Source organism: Nomascus leucogenys, chromosome 20 (genome assembly GCF_006542625.1).
Source record: "Nomascus leucogenys isolate Asia chromosome 20, Asia_NLE_v1, whole genome shotgun sequence".
NCBI classification, from domain to species: domain Eukaryota; kingdom Metazoa; phylum Chordata; class Mammalia; order Primates; family Hylobatidae; genus Nomascus; species Nomascus leucogenys.
The window spans coordinates 36,775,591-36,797,111 of record NC_044400.1 but is presented as its reverse complement, the minus strand read 5'-3'; the positions used below and the strand labels follow the sequence as shown (position 1 = coordinate 36,797,111).

The 21,521-nt window shown below is 46.5% G+C and overlaps 1 protein-coding gene across 5 annotated transcripts in view; it reads right to left on the bottom strand.

The window, feature by feature from the left end:
* SMPD4 (sphingomyelin phosphodiesterase 4) overlaps window positions 1–21,521 on the bottom strand; it is a 37,759-nt gene that overhangs the window by 13,739 nt on the left and 2,499 nt on the right. For 4 of the 5 annotated variants that reach the window (XM_030801376.1, XM_030801377.1, XM_030801379.1 and 1 more), the window contains exons 2-9: window positions 17,596–17,679; window positions 15,967–16,053; window positions 14,558–14,700; window positions 14,327–14,402; window positions 13,840–13,948; window positions 13,671–13,723; window positions 13,395–13,546; window positions 8,503–8,635 (exon numbers count right to left, since the gene is read on the bottom strand). In XM_030801376.1, the coding sequence (XP_030657236.1) occupies window positions 8,503–8,635; window positions 13,395–13,546; window positions 13,671–13,723; window positions 13,840–13,948; window positions 14,327–14,402; window positions 14,558–14,700; window positions 15,967–16,053; window positions 17,596–17,634 (792 nt within the window). In that variant the 5' untranslated portion in view covers window positions 17,635–17,679. Of the gene's footprint in view, window positions 1–8,502; window positions 8,636–13,394; window positions 13,547–13,670; window positions 13,724–13,839; window positions 13,949–14,326; window positions 14,403–14,553; window positions 14,701–15,966; window positions 16,054–17,595; window positions 17,680–21,521 lie in introns of all 5 variants that reach the window. The other variant, XM_030801380.1, reaches the window with a different exon arrangement.

Sequence of the window (21,521 nt, the reverse complement as noted above, 5' to 3'; positions counted from 1 at the left end):
ACTCTGATTAAAAAAAAAAAAAAAAAAGCGCTGGGCACAGTGGCTCACGCCTGTAATCCCAACACTTGGGGAGGCCAAGGCAGATGGATCACCTGAGGTCAGGAGTTCGAGACCAGCCTGAACCAACATGGAGAAACCGTGTCTCTACTAAAAATACAAAATTAGCCGGGCATGGTGGCGCATGCCTGTAATTCCAGCTCAGCTACTCGGGAGGCTGAGGCAGGAGAATCGCTTGAACCCAGGAGGCAGAGGTTGTGGTAAGCCAAAATCACGCCACTCCACTCCAACCTGGGCAACAAGAACAAAACTCGGTCTCAAAAAAAAAAAAGCAGCAACTCAAGTGTCTACTGAGGGATGAATGAATAAACACAATGTGGTACATCCACACGATGGAACACTATTCAGCCTTAAAAAGCAAGGAAATTCTGACACATGCTGTAATCTTTAGTCCATTGTGCTAAGTGAAGCATGCTAATCACACACAAATAAGTACTATGTGCTACAAATACTCTTGGTATAAGATCTAGGAGTCAAATCCATAGAAACAGAAAGCAGAATAGTGGTTGCCAGGTGCTGGGTGGGGGATTGTTTAATGGTTTGATTTCTTTGCTTTTTATTAAAAGAGCCCAAATGGGGTCTCACTATGCTGGCCAGGCTGGTATTGAACTCCCGGCCTTGAGCAATCCTTCCCTACTTGGGCTCCCAAAGCGCTAAGATTAGAGGTGTGAGGCCCCTGCGCCTGGGCTGGTTCAGTTTCAGTTTCACAAGATGAAAAGCATTCTGGAGATTGGATGCACAACAACATGACTGTATTTAACACAACTGACTGTACACTTGGAAATGGTTAAGACAATAAATTTGGGTGGAGCCAAGATGGCCGAATAGGAACAGCTCCGGTCTATAGCTCCCAGCGTGAGCGATGCAGAATACGGGTGATTTCTGCATTTCCATCTGAGGTACCAGGTTCATCTCACTAGGGAGTGCCAGACAGTGGGTGCAGGACAGTGGGTGCAGCGCACCGTGTGCGAGCCGAAGCAGGGCAAGGCGCTGCCTCACTCGGGAAGCGCAAGGGGTCAGGGAGTTCCCTTTCCTAGTCAAAGAAAGGGGTGACAGACGGCACCTGGAAAATCGGGTCACTCCCACCCTAATACCGCACTTTTCCAACGGGCTTAAAAAACGGCACACCAGGAGATTATATCCCGAACCTGGCTTGGAGAGTCCTACGCCCACGGAGTCTCGCTGATTGCTAGCACAGCAGTCTGAGATCAAACTGCAAGGTGGCAGCAAGGCTGGGGGAGGGGCGCCTGCCATTGCCCAGGCTTGATTGGTAAACAAAGCAGCCAGGAAGCTCGAACTGGGTGGAGCCCACCACAGCTCAAGGAGGCCTGCCTGCCTCTGTAGGCTCCACCTCTGGGGGCAGGGCACAGACAAACAAAAAGACAGCAGTAACCTCTGCAGACTTAAATGTCCCTGTCTGACAGCTTTGAAGAGAGTAGTGGTTCTTCCAGCACGCAGCTGGAGATCTGAGAACGGGCAGACTGCCTCCTCAAGTGGATCCCTGACTCCCGAGCAGCTTAACTGGGAGGCACCCCTCAATAGGGGCAGACTGACACCTCACACGGCCGGGTACTCCTCTGAGACAAAACTTCCAGAGGAACAATCAGGCAGCAGCATTTGCGGGTCACCAATATCCACTGTTCTACAGCCACTGCTGCTGATACCCAGGCAAACAGGGTCTGGAGTGGATCTCTAGCAAACTCCAACAGACCTGCAGCTGAGGGTCCTGTCTGTTAGAAGGAAAACTAACAAACAGAAAGGGCATCCACGCCAAAAACCCATCTGTACGTCACCATCATCAAAGACCAAAAGTAGATAAAACCACAAAGATGGGGAAAAAATAGAGCAGAAAAACTGGAAACTCTAAAAAGCAGAGGGCCTATCCTCCTCCAAAGGAACGCAGCTCCTCAGCAGCAATGGAACAAAGCTGGAAGGAGAATGACTTTGATGAGTTGACAGAAGAAGGCTTCAGACAATCAAACTACTCTGAGCTACAGGAGGAAATTCAAACCAATGGCAAAGAAGTTAGAAACTTTGAAAAAAAAATTAGACGAATGGATAACTAGAATAACCAATGCAGAGAAGTCCTTAAAGGAGCTGATGGACCTGAAAACCAAGGCTCGAGAACTACCTGAAGAATGCAGAAGGCTCAGGAGCCGATGTGATCAACTGGAAGAAAGGGTATCAGCGATGGAAGACGAAATGAATGAAATGAAGTGAGAAGGGAAGTTTAGAGAAAAAAGAATAAAAAGAAACGAACAAAGCCCCCAAGAAATATGGGACTATGTGAAAAGACCAAATCTACGTCTGATTGCTGTACCTGAAACTGACGGGGAGAATGGAACCAAGTTGGAAAACACTCTGCAGGATATTATCCAAGAGAACTTCCCCAATCTAGCAAGGCAGGCCAACATTCAGATTCAGGAAATACAGAGAACGCCACAAAGATACTCCTCGAGAAGAGCAACTCCAAGACACATAATTGTCAGATTCACCAAAGTTGAAATGAAGGAAAAAATGTTAAGGGCAGCCAGAGAGAAAGGTCGAGTTACCCACAAAGGGAAGCCCATCAGACTAACGGCAGACCTCTCGGCAGAAACTCTACAAGCCAGAAGAGAGTGGAGGCCAACATTCAACATTCTTAAAGAAAAGAATTTTCAACCCAGAATTTCATATCCAGCCAAACTAAGCTTCATAAGTGAAGGAGAAATAAAATACTTTACAAACAAGCAAATGCTGAGAGATTTTGTCACCACCAGGCCTGCCCTAAAAGAGCTCCTGCAGAAAGCACTAAACATGGAAAGGGACAACCGGTACCAGCCACTGCAAAAACATGCCAAAATGTAAAGACCATCAAGGCTAGGAAGAAATTGCATCAACTAATGAGCAAAATAACCAGCTAACATCATAATGACAGGACCAAATTCACACATAACAATATTAACTTTAAATGTAAATGGGATAAATGCTCCAACTAACAGACACAACTGGCAAATTGGATATAGAGTCAAGACCCATCAGTGTGCTGTATGTAGGAAACCCATCTCACGTGCAGACACACACACACAGGCTCAAAATAAAGGGATGGAGGAAGATCTACCAAGCAAATGGAAAACAAAAAAAGGCAGGGGTTGCAATCCTAGTCTCTGATAAAACAGACTTTAAACCAACAAAGATCAAAAGAGACAAAGAAGGCCATTAAATAATGGTAAAGGGATCAATTCAATAAGAAGAGCTAACTATCCTAAATATATATGCACCCAATACAGGAACACCCAGATTCATAAAGCAAGTCATTAGTGACCTACAAAGAGACTTAGACTCCCACACAATAATAATGGGAGACTTTAACACCCCACTGTCAACATTAGACAGATCAACGAGACAGAAAGTTAACAAGGATACCCAGGAATTCAACTCAGCTCTGCACCAAGCTGACCTAATAGACAACTACAGAACTCTCCACCCCAAATCAACAGAATATACATTTTTTTCAGCACCATACCACACCTATTTCAAAATTGACCAATAGTTGGAAGTAAAGCATTCCTCAGCAAATGTAAAAGAACAGAAATTATAACAAACTGTCTCTCAGACCACAGTGCAATCAAACTAGAACTCAGGATAAAGAAACTCACTCAAAACCACTCAACTACATGGAAACTGAACAACCTGCTCCTGAATGACTACTGGGTACATAACGAAATGAAGGCAGAAATAAAGATGTTCTTTGAAACCAACGAGAACAAAGACACAACATACCAGAATCTCTGGGTCACATTCAAAGCAGTGTGTAGAGGGAAATTTATAGCACTAAATGCCCACAAGAGAAAGCAGGAAAGATCCAAAATTGACACCCTAACATCACAATTAAAAGAACTAGAAAAGCAAGAGCAAACACATTCAAAAGCTAGCAGAAGGCAAGAAATAACTAAAATCAGAGCAGAACTGAAGGAAATAGAGACACAAAAAACCCTTCAAAAAATTAATGAATCTAGGAGCTGGTTTGTTGAAAAGATCAACAAAATTGATAGACTGCTAGCAAGATTAATAAAGAAGAAAAGAGAGAAGAATCAATTAGACACAATAAAAAATGATAAAGGGGATATCACCACCAATCCCACAGAAATACAAACTACCATCAGAGAATACTACAAACACCTCTACGCAAATAAACTAGAAAATCTAGAAGAAATGGATAAATTCCTCGACACATACACCCTCCCAAGACTAAACCAGGAATAAGTTGCATCTCTGAATAGACCAATAACAGGCTCTGAAATTGTGGCAATAATCAATAGCTTACCAACCAAAAAAAGTCCAGGACCTGATGGATTCACGGCCGAATTCTACCAGAGGTACAAGGAGGAGCTGTTACCATTCCTTCTGAAACTATTCCAATCAATAGAAAAAGAGGGAATCCTCCCTAACTCATTTTATGAGGCCAGCATCATCCTGATACCAAAGCCTGGGAGAGACACAACCAAAAAAGAGAATTTTAGACCAATATCCTTGATGAACATTGATGCAAAAATCCTCAATAAAATACTGGCAAACCGAATCCAGCAGCACATCAAAAAGCTTATACACCATGATCAAGTGGGCTTCATCCCTGGGATGCAAGGCTGGTTCAACATACGCAAATCAATAAATGTAATCCAGCATATAAACAGAACCAATGACAAAAACCACATGATTATCTCAATAGATGCAGAAAAGGCCTTTGACAAAATTCAACAACCCTTCATGCTAAAAACTCTCAATAAATTAGGTATTGATGGGACATATCTCAAAATAATAAGAGCTATCTATGACAAACCCACAGCCAATATCATACTGAATGGGCAAAAACTGGAAGCATTCCCTTTGAAAACTGGCACAAGACAGGGATGCCCTCTCTCACCACTCCTATTCAATATAGTGTTGGAAGTTCTGGCCAGGACAATTAGGCAGGAGAAGGAAATAAAGGGTATTCAATTAGGAAAAGAGGAAGTCAAATTGTCCCTGTTTGTAGATGACATGATTGTATATCTAGAAAACCCCATCATCTCAGCCCAAAATCTCCTTAAGCTGATTAGCAACTTCAGCAAAGTCTCAGGATACAAAATCAATGTACGAAAATCACAAGCATTCTTATACACCAATAACAGACAGAGAGCCAAATCATGAGTGAACTCCCATTCACAACTGCTTCAAAGAGAATAAAATACCTAGGAATCCAACTTACAACGGATGTGAAGGACCTCTTCAAGGAGAACTACAAACCACTGCTCAATGAAATCAAAGAGGATACAAACAAATGGAAGAACATTCCATGCTCATGGGTTGGAAGAATCAATATCGTGAAAATGGCCATACTGCCCAAGGTAATTTATAGATTCAATGCCATCCCCATCAAGCTACCAATGACTTTCTTCACAGAATTGGAAAAAACTACTTTAAAGTTCATATGGAACCAAAAAAGAGCCCGCATCGCCAAGTCAATCCTAAGCCAAAAGAACAAAGCTGGAGGCATCAAGCTACATAACTTCAAACTATACTACAAGGCTACAGTAACCAAAATAGCATGGTACTCATTCAAAACAGAGATATAGACCAATGGAACAGAACAGAGCCCTCAGAAATAATGCTGCATATCTACAACCATCTGATCTTTGACAAACCTGACAAAAACAAGAAATGAGGAAAGGACTCCCTATTTAATAAATGGTGCTGGGAAAACTGGCTACCCATATGTAGAAAGCTGGAACTGGATCCCTTCCTTATACCTTATACAAAAATTAATTCAAGATGGATTAAAGACTTACATGTTAGACCTAAAACCATAAAAACCCTAGAAGAAAACCTAGGCAATACCATTCAGGACATAGGCATGGGCAAGGACTTCATGTCTAAAACACCAAAAGCAATGGCGACAAAAGCCGCAATTGACAAATGGGATCTAATTAAACTAAAGAGCTTCTGCACAGCATAAAAAACTACCACCATAGTGAACAGGCAACCTACAAAATGGGAGAAAATTTTTGCAACCTGCTCATCTGACAAAGGGCTAATATCCAGAATCTACAATGAACTCAAACAAATTTACAAGAAAAAAACAAACAATCCCATCAAAAAATGGGCAAAGGATATGAACAGACACTTCTCAAAAGAAGACATTTATGCAGCCAAAAAACACATGAAAAAATGCTCATCATCACTGGCCATCAGAGAAATGCAAATCAAAACCACAATGAGATACCATCTCACACCAGTTAGAATGGCCATCATTAAAAAGTCAGGAAACAACAGGTGCTGGAGAGGATGTGGAGAAATAGGAACACTTTTACACTGTTGGTGGGACTGTAAACTAGTTCAACCATTGTGGAAGTCAGTGTGGCGATTCCTCAGGGATCTAGAACTAGAAATACCACTTGACCCAGCCATCCCATTACTGGGTATATACCCAAAGGATTATAAATCATGCTGCTATAAAGACACATGCACACGTATGTTTACTGCGGCACTATTCACAATAGCAAAGACTTGGAACCAACCTAAATGTCCAACAACGATAGACTGGATTAAGAAAAGGTGGCACATATACACCATGGAATACTATGCAGCCATAAAAAATGATTAGTTCATGTCCTTTGTAAGGACATGGATGAAACTGGAAATCATCAATCTCAGCAAACTATCGCAAGGACAAAAAAACTAAACACCGCATGTTCTCACTCACAGGTGGGAACTGAACAATGAGAACACATGGACACAGGAAGGGGAACATCACACACCAAGGCCTGTTGGGGTTGGGGGGAGGGGGGGAGGGATAGCATTAGGAGATATACCTAATATTAAATGACGAGTTAATGGGTGCAGCACACCAACATGGCACATGTATACATATGTAACAAACCTGCACATTGTGCACATGTACCCTAAAACTTAAAGTATAATAATAAAATTGTAAAAAAAAGACAATAAATTTTGTGTTATGTGTATCTTGTAATTAAATTTTTTTTCTTAATTAAAAAACAAAAAGGGCCGGGCATGGTGGCTCATGCCTGTAATCCCAACACTTTGGGAGGCCAAAGCAAATGGATCACTTGAGGTCAGGAATTCGAGACACGGTGAAACCCCATCTCTACTAAAAATACAAAAATTAGCTGAGCATGGCAGTAGGCACCTGTAATCCTAGCTACTCGGGAGGCTGAGGCAGGAGAATCACTTGAACCTGAGAGGTGGAGGTTGCACAGAGCCAAGATTGTGCCACTGCACTCCAGCCTGGACAACAGAGGGAGACTCCATCTTAAAAAAAAAAAAAAAAAAAAAAAAAAAAAATGCTTCAGTCCAGGGAACAGCAGAACCTTCCAGTTCTGCCCTATAAGCCCTGTGTCATGATCTTCTGACCTCTTCATGGCCAGCACAGCCCACCGTCCACACAGCCAAGAGCCATCTGGGCATCATGGTCCCCTCTGTGAACAGGGGCAACGGTTCTTACCATTCCACCCTTCAAGGATGCTGTGAAATGGTATGGAGACTTCAAAAAGTGCAGCACCCCAAATACTAGGAGTTATACACAAGATGGGAGATAGAATCCGACCTTATCTACATGCCAGGCTGTCAAAAGCAAGGCTGTGGCTACCAAGTCAGCCCCAGGATCCAGTGTCAGAAGCAGCACCTGCTGAATCTCTCTGATGTGTGCCTAGAAGACACAGCCAGGACCTGGGAGTTGGCCAGCACTCAGGAAGTGAGCCAGCCCATACCATCCTGACAGGCTGGAGCCCCTCTGGGCAGACAAGGAAATCTGTCACCTTCTACTTGGATCCTCTGAATCAATGGAAGGCCTATGGAGGCTGCACAGACCCCTCACCATTCAGTGTCATGGAAACCAAAAGACTCTGCAACAATTATATCACCACAGGCAAAACGAAACAACTTCCATGGACAGGGGATCCTGGGATGAAAAACACCGTCAATGACATATAAGTTAGAAGGGTGGGCAGATTTATTTTCACGTTTTCTAAATGTCACAGCAGGAAAATATCAATTTAGAATCAGCCCCGGGCTGAGGGGCCGCCTCTGGGACTCTGCCCCATAGTGGAAGGTGGCAACAGTTTCTTTTTCTTTTTTTTTTTTTTTTTGAGATGGAGTCCAGTTCTGTCACCCAGGCTGGAGTGCAATGGCACGATCTCAGCTTACTGCAGCCTCCACCTCCCAGGTTCAAGCGATTCTCCTGCCTCAGCCTCCTGAGTAGCTGGGATTACAGGCGCCTGCTACCACGCCCGGCTAATTTTTGTATTTTTAGTAGAGATGTGGTTTCACCATGTTGGCCAAGTGGGTCCCAAACTCCTGACCTCAGGTGATCTGCCCATCTCGGCCTCGCAAAGTGCTGGGGATTATAGGCATGAGCCACTGTGCCCGGCTGGCTGAACAGTTTCTTTTGACCAGCTCAACTCTCACCTGGAGCAGAGTTTCTGACCTCCAGATCTCGTGGGAGGCTGGGTCTGCATTCACTGACGTCTGATGAGAGATGTGTCGCTTCAGGAGGCTGGTGTGGTGGAGGCCATAGGAAGCAAAGGGCATGGCTGGTGTCCTGAGGGAGACACAGAAACAGGCCCGAGTTACAGGCTCCCGTTGGCCTAGCCAGGGGCAATCTGGATATCAAAATCAACGACAGCAGGGACAGATTACATCTTGTTCAATAGCACAACGCATACCTCCCCCCAGGCCCCTGATCCACACTGATATACCTGAAAAAATAAATAGCAAAGAGAGAAGTCTTCCTTACCACAGAGTGACCACTGACCCACTAATCAATGAAGGAGGGATGAAGTTAGAGAACCACCATTTGGTAACCACCCTATTAATGGCTGATTTGGTCAAGAACCAACAGTGAGGTTGGGCATGGGGGCTCACACCTGTAATCCCAGCACCTTGGGAGACCAAGGCAGGAGGATTTCTTGAGGCTAGGCATTTGAGATCAGCCTGGGCAACAAAGTGAGAACCCATCTCCACAAAAACATTGAAACATAAAACAGCTGGGCCTGGTAGCATGTGCCTGTAGTCGTAGCTATTTAGAAGGCTGAGGAGGGAGAATGGCCTGGGCCCACGAGTTGAGGCTATAGTGACAAATGATCGTACCAACTTTACTCCATCCCGGGGTGACAGAGCAAGACCCTGTTTCTAAAAAACTAAGAAATTCCCAGCCTGGGCAACATGGCAAAACCCTGTCTCCACAAAAAAATACAAAAATTAGCCAGGTGTGGTGATGCCTGCCTGTAGTCCCAGATACTTCGGGGGTTGAGACAGGAGGATCACTTGAGCCCAGGAGGTTGAGGTTGCTGTGAGCAGATATTGTACCACTGCACTCCAGCCTGGGGTAAGAGAACAAGACCCTGTCTGCAAATAAAATCAATTTGAAAAAAGGGGAGAATCAAAAGTGGATGTTAATACTACTGATAATTACATAGTCTCCATACATCTTCCCAGTAAATTCTCGTTATCAATTTTTTTTTTTTGAGACAGGATCTTACCCTGTTACCTAGGCTGGAGTGCACTGATGCAATCACAGCTCACTGCAACCTCAGCCTCCTAGACTTAGGCTTCCCAAGTAGCTGGGACCAACACCACCATGCTTGGCTGATGTTTTTCTTTTTAGTAGAAACAAGGTCATGCTATGTTGCCCAGGCACTCACTATTAATTTCTTTTTTTTTGGTTGAGATACGGTCTCACTCTGTAGCCCAGGCTGGAGTATAGGGGCATGATCTTGGCTCACCGCCACCTCCGCCTCCTGGGTGCAAGCAATCCTCCCACCTCAGCCTCTCAAGTAGCTGGGATTACAGGTGCACACCACCACGCCTGGCTAATTTTTAAATTTTTGGTAGAAATGGGATTTTGCTATGTTGCCTGGGCTGGTCTCACACTCCTGAGCTCCAGTGATCCGCCCACTTCAGCCTCTTAAAGTGCTGGGATTACAGGCATGAGCCACCGCGCCCAGCCTCATTACTATTTAATCTGGGCACAAAGTAATTATTTTACAATGGAAAAACCTGACCCGGTGATAAAAGGGCACCTAGCAAGGACCAGATGTCCCACTACGGTGCTCCTCCCAACAAAGCCCATGCTGGGCCTAGTCACCAGCAAATACCAGACAGCCTGAGGGGCGGCCGCACGCTCTGGAGGGGTCAAGGTCAGGAAAGACAGAAAGGCAAGGGACCATTCCTGACTGAAGGGGACTAGAAATATCACTGTTTACAGTGGGTGAGCCTTTGAAACATCACTGGACACAGTGTGTGGCCTGGTGGCAATACTAACTTCCTGGTGTGGTTACAGGCACTGTGACTGTATAGGATAATGCATTCGCTTCTAGGAAATACACTGAAATATTAAGAGGTCAAGGGGTGTCATATGCTGTAGCTTACTCATATTGGCTTAGAGAAAAAAAAACAACACATACAATAGAGGTGGAAAACAACAGATGCAGCAAAGTGTTAACAATTTGGAAATCTGGGTGAAGGGTCTATGAAAGTTTCTTTTTTTTTTTCCCCTGAGACAGGATATTGTTCTGTTACCCCAGGCTAGAGTGCAGTGGCACACTCACAGCTTATTGCTCCTGGGCACAAGTGATCCTCCCACCTCAGTCTCCTGAGTAGCTGGGACCATAGTTGCATATCACCACACTTGGCTAATTTTTTTTTTGTAGAAATGAGGTCTCCCGATGTTGCCCATGCTGGTCTTGAATTCCTGGCCTCAAGCGATCCTCCCACCTTGGCCTCTCAAAGTGTTGGGATTACAGGCGTGAGCCACCGTGCTCAGCCTGCAAGTTATTTTTATTATGCGTGGAAACTTATTTGTAAGTCTGAAGTTATTTCAAAATAAAAAGTTAGGTGTGGTGACTTGCACCTGTAATTCCAGCTACTTGGGAAGCTGAGGCAGGAAGATTGCTGAGGCCAGGAGTTCAAGACCAGCCTGGGCAACACAGCTAGGCATCCCCATATCTCCGCAAAAAAAAAAAAAAAAAAAAAATGTTAAATTAGCTGGCTGTGGTGATGCATGCCTATAGTCACTGAGGTGACAGGCTGGCTTGAGTGATGACTGTGCCACCAAGTGATGATTGTGACACTGTACTGCAGCCTGTGTGACAGAGTAAGACCGTCTTTAAACATACATAATGGCTAGGCTGGGAGCAGTGGCTCACGCCTGTAATCCCAGCACTTCAGGGGGTTGAGGCGGGCAGATCGCTTGTGGTCAGGAGTTCAAGACCAGCCTGCCCAACATGGTGAACTGTCTCTACTAAAGATACAAAAATTAGCTGGGTGTGGTAACAGGCACCTGTAGTCCCAGCTACTTGGGAGGCTGAGCCAGGAGAATCACTTGAAGCAGAGACAGCGCCACTACACTCCAGCCTGGGCAACAGAGTAAGACCCTGTCAAAAAAAAAACAAAAAAAACAAAAAAAGCCCACAATGGACCAGTGTGGTGGTTCATGCCTGTAATCTCTGAACTTTGGGAGGCTAAGGCAGGAGGATTGCTTGAGCCCAGGAGTTCTAGAGCAGCCTGGGCAATATAGCAAGACCCATCTTACAAAAAAATAAAATAAAAGCTAGGTGTGGGGGTGCATGCTTATAGTACTAGCTACTTGGGAGGGTGAACTGGGAGGATCACTGATCTCAGGAGGTCAATGTTGCAGTGAGTTGTGATCACAACACTGCACTCCAGGCTGAGCAAACCGGCCAGGCCCTGTCTCAAAAAAAAAAAAAAAAAAAAAAAAAAAAAAAAAAATGCTGGGCGCAGTAGCTCACACCTGTAATCCCACCACTTTGAGGCCGAGGTGGACGGATTGCCTGAGGTCAGGAGTTTGAGGCCAGCCTGGCCAACATGGTGAAACCCCGTTTCTATTAAAAATACAAAAATTAGCCGGGCATGCTGACCTGTGCCTGTAATCCCAGCTACTTGCGAGGCTGAGGCGGTAGAATCGCTTGAACCCAGGAGGCAGAGGATGCAGTGAGCCAAGATCGTGCCACTGCACCACTCCAGCATGGGTGACAGAGCGAGACTCCATCTCCAAAAAAAAAATAAATAAAATAAAATAAATAAATAAACCCAAACCATATATATATAATTTCTTTTCTTTTTTTGTGTGTATGTGTGTGCGCAGTGGTGCGATCTCAGCTCATCACAACCTCCACCTCCTGGGTTCAAAGGATTCTCCCGCCTCAGCCTCCCGAGTAACAGGCGCCTACCACCACGCCCAGCTAATTTTTGTACTTTTAGTAGAGACAAGGTGTCACCATGTTGGCCAGGCTGGTCTTGAATTCCTGACCTCAGGCGATCCCTCCACCTCGGCCTCCCAAAGTGCTGGGATTACAGGCGTGAGCCACCACTCACAGCCTACATATATAATTTCTAATAGAAAAAATTAAAATAAAAAACCCAAAAAGTTAAAACAAGCAAAAAAACCAGGCATCAAAAAAACTGCTTGGCAGCTGAATTCTGCATCTAAGAGGGTGTGAATCTGCCTCACCTCCAAGTCCTCCACAGGATCAGCAACATTTCAGGGTCACTGATCACTGCCGCCACCTGGGCAGCATCTCCTCCCTGCCGCTCCCTTTCTCCCCTCCACCCGCTGGGGAATCTGTCCACATGTGAATTGTAGGTAAAGGCCTGGCCTGCCTTACACATGCTAGCAGATCTGGGGTGGGCCAGCATCTGCAGGAAGGGGCCTGCATGCAGCTTCCTGGGGAAGGCGATGGGCCAGTGAAATTAAGGAGGGTCGGAGGTGCACAGGCAGCTGCTGCTGGGGCAAGAGGGTCTCCTGGGAAGTCGGCCAAGAGGCCCTGCGTTAGTGCCCACTGAGGACCCAGGACAGCCAGGCATGAGAACCCCTGGTTCACACTCCCGACCAGTGCAGGCGCACATCAGGCTTAGTCTGTTTGGACTGGCAAAACAGGCTCTTTGGCCCAGGGCCTCCCCTTCAAGACCTGCTCCTGGGGCCCATAGAGATTTCCATTTTTTTTGCTCATAGGACAACCTTTCCACCCTCTCACTGACTCAGACACCGCCTGTGGAGAGGGCTGCTCCACACACAACACAGCCCATTCCCATGCAGGCCGTGGAGGCCTCCAGGGACCTGATAGCTTCAGTGATGGCCAAAGACACTGAACACTAAGGACAGATTGCCCTCCACACCCCCACCCTCCAGTCTGTGCTAAGACAGCTGGGGGTGGGGAATGAGGCATAAGAAAAATTTGGGAACCCTGGACAAAGGGTGGCAACATTGTCCCTGTGGGCGATGCAAGTGACCAGGCCACTCCCTTATGGAAGGGCCAGGTCTTAACAAAGGGCAGCCTTACCTGGGAGGTGGTGAGGGGCTGGTCCCCCCTGGGCTGGAGGAGAGTGGCGGGGGCACACTGCCTTCAGTGGGCAGGAACCATGACAGGTACCTGTCCACCAGGATGAAATAGGCACAGTCTGAAGTACGGACGTGAAGGGACACAGGGAGTGGCTGGAAAACCAAGCTAGTTGTTAGCGTGGGCTCTGGACACTGCCAGGCAACCAAGCACCAACAAGTGCAGGGAAGCCCTGGGCCGTGGCCTCACCTCTCCCAGCAAAAGGCATCCCTTCCCTACCTTCTGAGTGATGAGGCTCAAAGCAAAGAAGAATATGTAATACTCGAACGGATCTGACAGCAGCGTCAGGGGCAAACACGCAGGGTTGATGAGCCACCACCCCCAGTCCCGCCAAGGTCAAGTGCTGGGCCACCCAAAGCCTCCCTACCTCAGGGCCACCAAAGGATACTCAGGGCCAGGTTCAGACCAAGGCCCCCAGTAGGGGTGAACTGGACCTTGTTGTGGTACAGAGGACTGTCAGGGAGGATGCACTCCTGGATGGACGCCTTCACAGGACCCTGCAGAGAGAGGCAGTGAGGCTTGTGGGCAGGTGCTGGTGAGTAGTGCCCAATACGCAGTGCCCCACATGCATAGCAGCACTTTGGGAAGGCTGCTGAGGAAGAGACTCACACACAGAACCCACCTGTGGGGACAGTGCTCTGCCTCTGAGCAGTGCCTGAACAAGTCTTTGCTTAGAACTTCTCCTACCATCTCATAAAAAGCTGCAGACAACAAGGGTAGCAGAAATGCAATACCCATTTCCTTTGCCTCTCATACCCCCGGAACGAATCACTCCTCAATTTGCCCTTAGAGGACTGGAGGAGATTGCCCATCACCACAGGGCTGTGCAAGGCCCACTGCCCCGAGCACCACTCTCACCACTGTGGTTTACTTACAGGCAGGTAGGAGACAGGAAAGTCAAACTTATAGTCTTCAGCTTGAAGCTTATAAACCAACTTCATCATTGGGCCACTGAACATGAAATTGAACAAACAAAAACAGGGCAAATGAACTCCAAATTATCTTGCTTTGATTGTTTCTTAATCTTAAGAAATTCAGAGAGTGGTTTAAAGGTGGAATCACCATGAGGAATCGCCCAGCCTCTCTCCAGTGACCAACCTACCTACCCAGGGTCAAGAAATTCCATCACGATGCTGTACTCCACAGGATTCACGCGCCCCTGTAAGCAGCGGAGGTTCCAGCCAATGAGGACACCATCTAGGCTGCCGAAAATGCTCTCTACCAGCCATGGGAAGATGGTGTGCAGCTCCTGAAACAACGTGTGGTGAGGCCACGGGCAGGACCAGCACCTACTCCTGCCCTGGCTCTAGTCCTGCACTACCTGCTGCTCAGCTCCCTCTGAGGAAGCCACTCCCTGGCTGAGACCTATGGGATCAGCCCTGCACCCAAAGGAAGCCTGGTGCTATGGTGCCAACGACGAGAGCAGCTTTGGGTTCTTCCAATGGGGCACATGGCATACCAAGCAGTGTTGCTTTAGACTTGGGCCAGTTAAGTAAGTCAGCCTCCGATCAAAATACATTTTTTGTGTGTGATAGAAGACTAAATTAAGAAAAATAAATAAATTTAAAAAATAAACAGAAACAACGAAGAAAATAAAAATATATAAAATAAAAAAATAAACAAAATACTTATTTTTTGAGACAGAGTCTCACTCTGTTGCCCTGGCTGGAGTGCAGTGGTGCAATTATGGCTTACTGCATGCAGCCTTGACTTCCTGGGTTCAAGCAATCCTCCCACCTCAGCCTCCTGAGTAGCTGGGACTATAGGCACACACCACTACACTCAGCTAATTTTTAAATTTCTTGCAGAGATAGGTTCTCAGTATGTTGCCTAGACTGCTTCTGAGCTCCTGGGCTTAAGTGATCCTCCCACCTCGGCCTCCCAAAGTGCTGAGATTACAGGCATGAGCCACCACAAAAAAAGATTCTTCAAAAAGTGATGGAAACTTCTGACTTGAAGGATGCTCCATCAGAAAGGAAAGCAACATCCTTTCCAGAGTGAAGCCCCTGAAACCTAACTGACCTATTGCCATTTGGTATTAACTCCTTGTCTAGGCCAGCTTCCTGGGCCTGACAATTTCAGGTGTGATTTAAATACATATTTTTAGTATTTACATCAGGGTTTCTCAACCTTGGGGCTATTGACATTTTGGGCTAGATATTTCCTTGTTGCAGGGAGCTGTCCTGTGCTTTGCAGAATGTTTCCAGCGACCCTGGCCTCTACTTCTTAGATGCTAGTAGCACACACTCCCCATCTACCTCCAGATGTGACAACCAAAAATGTCTCTGACATTGCCAAATGTCCCCTGAGGGACAGAGCACCTGTGGCTGAGAACCCCGATCTACAAGTTCACATGTTTAAATGTGTCCATAAACATAATGGTCATGATAATGGCCAGGCCTCTGTGCCAGGCAGTGCTCGGGGTTGGGGCGGGGAGGGAAATTAGGAATTATAATAAAGTTTTTCAAGGAATGTATAAGACATGCTCCAAAGAGAGACGTTAGCAGAGCTATACCTTTGCTGGAAAATCCTCAATGACTTTAACCAAGTCTTGGCACTGCTGTGCAAAGGGCTTATTTATAGAGTCAGCTTTCAGGCTAGCCTAGAAGACAGAACAAAGCCAAAAAATCACGATGACATTCACTCTGCAGCTTTTAGTGATACTCTGGCTTGAGTCAAACAGAAATCCAAGCAATACGTTACGAGTCAGACCCATAACCAATGGCCTGGTTCCCCAGCCCCTCATGTGTGTCAGTGGCCCGAAGAGCACTACTAGGATAGGCCGTAGTTCTACGCTCTCTGGACCAGGAACTATCAGCCTTGTTTCCCAGTACCCCCTCAGAGTGCTGCACATGATCAGAACAGGATTGACTTCTACCAATCCATAAGTAGGGGTTGGTCCCAGAGTCAGCCCCAAAGCCAGAAGAGGATCTTGATTGTGCAAGGGCACCCCTCACAAACCACAGAGTACCACTGAGTTTGTACGCATCAACTGGAAATTTCCAGCCTGATGGACCACCATGATTACACCGCTGTGATCATCAGTAAGAACGCCCAACAACATCATGTCTATGGCAGAAGCTCTCTTAAATGAGCTGTCCTTTATTCAGTAGACACTGAATCTACTAAACCAATGATCTTAAAACACAGGGCAGACAAAAATTATAGACAGCTTCAGCCAAGTAGACACTAATCATGAAGGCAATGGAGAGGCCAGAAAAGACTCAGGACAAGGACTAATGAAATCTAGTCGTGGGATGTGAGGAAAGCACCCTGACTACAAGGAGAAAAAGGGCGTCTGTGCGAATGGATTAAGATAAGGAGAAACGGCTAGAATTTCAACCTAGAGAGCTCTGCCAAAGGATATCTAAAGCCTTGTCTACCTCCAAACGAGGGTGGATTTCACAGTGCTTGAGACAGAGATGGAGATCTGAGCTGTCTGGCCATGGGCCAGGCCTGTTGACTCTAGTGGGGTGCACTGAGGAAGAATGTCCTTCCACATAAATGTTTACAAAAACACCTCCTAAGAACTAAAATTAGGAACTTTCATCACCAATACTTGCCTCATATCTAACTTCTCAGTATCATTTTTTTTTCTTTTTGAGTCTTTACCATGTTGCCCAGGCTGGTCTCAAACTCTTGGGCTCAAGTAATCCTCCTGCCTGAGTCTCCTCAGTAGCTGGAACTCCAGGCATGAGCCACTGCCCCCAGTTCTCAGCATCATGTTTAATACTTAAAGTGCAACCTAGCAGCCCCCAGCACAACAGGGTCTCCATTTTTCACTGATGACAGTTATGACTGATTATTAGAATGCTTCGTATCTATTTAAGAATTTACAAGTCATGAACATTCTGATATACATCCTTCTCACTTGCTCTTCCTCCTCCTCATACCCTTGGGAAGTAGAGAAAATAGAATTTGAATGAATTTGTATGAGAAAACCCAGAGCCCAGAGGTTGAGTAACCCCAAGGTCCTGTAGTAATAAGGAGGCACAGTCAAGTTAAGGAGTCTGCCATTGTTTCCATCACATGCCCCTAAAAAACAACCACTACAGAGTTCTTCAAGTCAATGGGAAGAACACTCAAGTCCCACAGCTAGAGAACTATGGCCACACTGACACTCATGCAAGCAGTTGACATTTACCAGTAGAAAGCTGGGCTGCTGCAGGTGAGGGAACGCCATAGCAGCCTCCAGTGGAGAGTTGAAAATGGCCTTCTTAGCAAACCACTGTGGAAAAACAAAGACAAAATCTCAACATCTGTAACACTGCAGAATCTTTTTATATTATTTTTTTAGACACAGGGTCTTGTTCTGTTGCCCAAGCTGGAATGCGGCAGCACGATCATAGCTCACTGCAACCTCAAACTCCTGGGTTCAAGCAATCCTCCCATGACAGTCTCCTGAGTACAGGCACGTGCCACTATGCCTGGCTAATTTTCTTTTTTTTTTTAGAGACAGGGTCTCACTACGTTGCCCAGGCTAGTTCGTCAGGCTGTGATGCCCAGGATCCTGGCCTCCACTGATCCTCCTGCCTTGCCCTCCTAAGTGTTGGGGTTACAGGTGTGAGCCACTGCACCTGGCCCTAACAAAATATTATATAGTTTCACAATGTCCAGGAGAATATCACACATTACATTACCAATTCGCAACACACATTACATTGCCAATTCTCATCTCTTATTTATTGATTAGAGACAGGGTCTTGCTTGGTCGCTCAGGCTGCAGTACAGTGGTGTGATCATAGCTCATTGCAACCTCAAACTCCTGAGCTCTAGTGATCCTCCTGAGTCAGCCTCCCAAGTAGCGGGGACTACAGGCAAACATCACCAAGCCCAGCTAATTTTTGTACTTTTTGTAAAGATGGGGGTTTCATCATGTTGCTCAGACTGCTCTTGAACTCCCAGACTCAAGCGAACTATCCGCCTCAGCCTCCCCAAGTGCTGGGATTACAGGCGTGAGCCACCACGCCTGGCCAGCAATTCTCATCTTTTATAGAAACACTGTTCTCAGCCAGGCACGGTGGCTCCCGCCTGTAATCCTAGTACTTTGGGAGGCTGAGGCAGGAGGATCACCTGAGGTCAGGAGTTCAAGACCAGCCTGGCCAACATGGTGAAACCCCAAATACAAAATACAAAAATTAGCTGGGCATGATGGCGGGTGCCTGTAATCCCAGCTACTCAGGAGGCTGAGACCAGAGAATCACTTGAACCCAGGAGAAGGTGGTTGCAGTGAGCTGAGATCACACCACTGCACTCCAGCCTGGGAGGCTGAGCAAGACTCCGTCTCAAAAAAATAAATACTGATGGGAGGGACAGCATTAGGAGATATACCTAATGCTAAATGATGAGTTAGTGGGTGCAGCAAACCAACATGGCACATGGATACATATGTAACAAACCTGCACATTGTGCACATGTACCCTAAAACCTAAAGTATAATAATAAAATTAAAAAAAAGAAAAAGAAAAAGAAATACTGTTCTCCTGCAGCCCATAGTGGCCAGCTTCAGAGCCGAGTTTGTGGTACTGAATTCTTGGTAATGCTTGTACAGCATTTGTTATATACCAGGACTTGCTCTAAATGCTCTCTATATATCTCCTTATTTAATCCTCAGTGGTAGGCAGAATTCTAAAGATAGCAGCCCAAGATTCCCGACCCCTGTTTGTTCAATGAAATACTCATCTAGGTACTGCTGTGATGGCATTTTGCACATCCAATTAGAGTCCTAAGTTAGTGGACCTTAAGTTACAGAGTAGTCCCCAGCTGACAGCCAGCAAGGAAACAAAGACCTTAGTTCTACAACTCCAAGGAACTGGATTCTGCCAGCAACCTAAATAAACCTGGAAGCAGCTTCTTCCCTAGAGTTTCCAGATAAGAGCAAAGCTGCCAACACCTTGATTTTAATCTTGTAATGCACAGCTGAGCTTGCCCGGACTTCTGCATACATAACTATGAGATAATAAACGGGTGCTGGTTTAAGCTGCTAAGTTTGTCATTCAAGAATAGAAAAACCAACCTCGCAACAACCCGATGGGTACAGATGTACAATGACTGCAGGTCAGTACAGATGATGAAGGAGAGGCAGAAATGGGATAACTCACTTACCCCCACCCAGCTAGTAAGTGGCAGAACCAAGATTCCAATACAACGACCGCCTCACAAAACTCTGAGACAGGGGCAAATCCCCTCCATATTACTTGTACACTATGCAATGAACGGAGGGGAAGAGCAAGCTCTGCGAAGGGAACCTTTGAATAAGCCATCAGAAAACTGGGATCAAAGGCCGGGCGCCATGGCTCACACCTGTAATCTCAGCACTTTGGGAGGCCATGGTGGGCAGATCACTTGAGGCCAGAAGTTCGAGACCAGTGTGGCCAATGTGGCAAAACCCCATCTCTACTAAAAGTACAAAAATTAGCTGGGTGTGGTGGCAGGCACCTGTAGTCCCAGTGACTCGGGAGGCTGAGGCATGAGAAATGCTTGAGCCCAGGAGGCGGAGGTTACAGTGAACCAAGATCACACCACTGCACTCTAGCCGGGGTGACAGAGGGAAACTCTGTCTCAAAAAATGGAAAAAAAAAAAAAAGAAAGAAAACTAAGACCAGCTTTCCAGATTCCTACCTCTCAGCTCACCCAGGTCAGAAATGAAAAATGCTCAGACCTAGACTTCACAGACAGGAAGTCTGCCAAGTCCCACTGGTGGGCTAGTTAGTTTTCCTGGCCCAGCTCTGCCCACTGCACAAATAAAGGCACTGGGGTGGCACCTGGCAGTCTGTGGAGGAAGAGAGGCTGGGTGTAAAGAGGCCATGTAGGCAGTTGTAGAGTGAGAGGAGACAGGAATCTCTGCCTCTCGGCAACAGGAACATCTCCCAAATTTTTTCAATTCTTTTTTTTTTTTTTTTTTTTGAGACGGAGTCTCGCTCTGTCGCCCAGGCTAGAGTCCTGTGGCGCTATCTTGGCTCACTGCAAGCTCCGCTTGGGTTCACGCCATTCTCCTGCCTCAGCCTCCCGAGTAGCTGAGACCACAGGTGCTGGCCACCACACCCGGCTAATTTTCTCTATTTTTAGTAGAGACGGGGTTTCACCGTGTTAGCCAGGATGGTCTCAATCTCCTGACCTCGTGATCCACCTGCCTCGGCCTCCCAAAGTGATGGGATTACAGGCATGACCCACCGCACCCAGCCTCTTTTTTTTTTTTTTGACTGAGTCTCACTCCATCGTCTCACTGCAACCTCCACCTCCAAAGTTCAAACGGTTCTCGTGCCTCAGCCTCCCGAGTAGCTGGGATTACAGGGGCCTGCCACCACAGGCTGGCTAATCTTTCTATTTTTAGTAGAGACCGGTTTCCCTATGCTGGCCAGGCTGGTCTCAAATTCCTGGCCTCAAATGATCGGCTGTCTCAGCCTCCCAAAGTACAGGCTTTCTCAATCCTTTTTTGAGATGGAGTCTCACTCCGTTGCCAAGCTGGAGTCCAATGGCATGATGTTGGTTCACTGCAACTTCCGTCTCCCTGGTTCAGGCAATTCTCCTGCCTCAGCCTCCCGAGTAGCTGGAATTACAGGCACATGCCACCACGTCCTGTTAATTTTTGTATTTTTAGTAGAGATGGGGTTTCACTATGTTGGCCAGACTGCTCTGAAACTCCTGACCTCGTGATCAGCCCGCCTCAGCCTCCCAAAGTGCTGGGGTTACAGAGGTGAGTCACCGTGCCCAGTCGCTTTTTTTCCTTTTCTTTTTTCTTTCTTTTTTTGAGATAGTCTCGCTCTGTCGCCCAGGCTGGAGTGCAGTGGCGCGATCTCGGCTCACTGCAAGCTCCGCCTCCCGGGTTCAGGCCATTCTCCTGCCTCAGCCTCCCGAGTAGCTGGGACTACAGGCGCCCGCCACCACGCCCCGCTAATTGTTTTTTGTATTTTTAGTAGACGGGGTTTCACGTGTTAGCCAGGATGGTCTCGATCTCCCGACCTCATGATCCACCTGCCTCAGCCTCCCAAAGTGCTGGGATTACAGGCGTGAGCCACCGAGCCCGGCCAGCTTTCTTTCTTTTTTTTTTTTTTTTTTTGAGACGGAGTC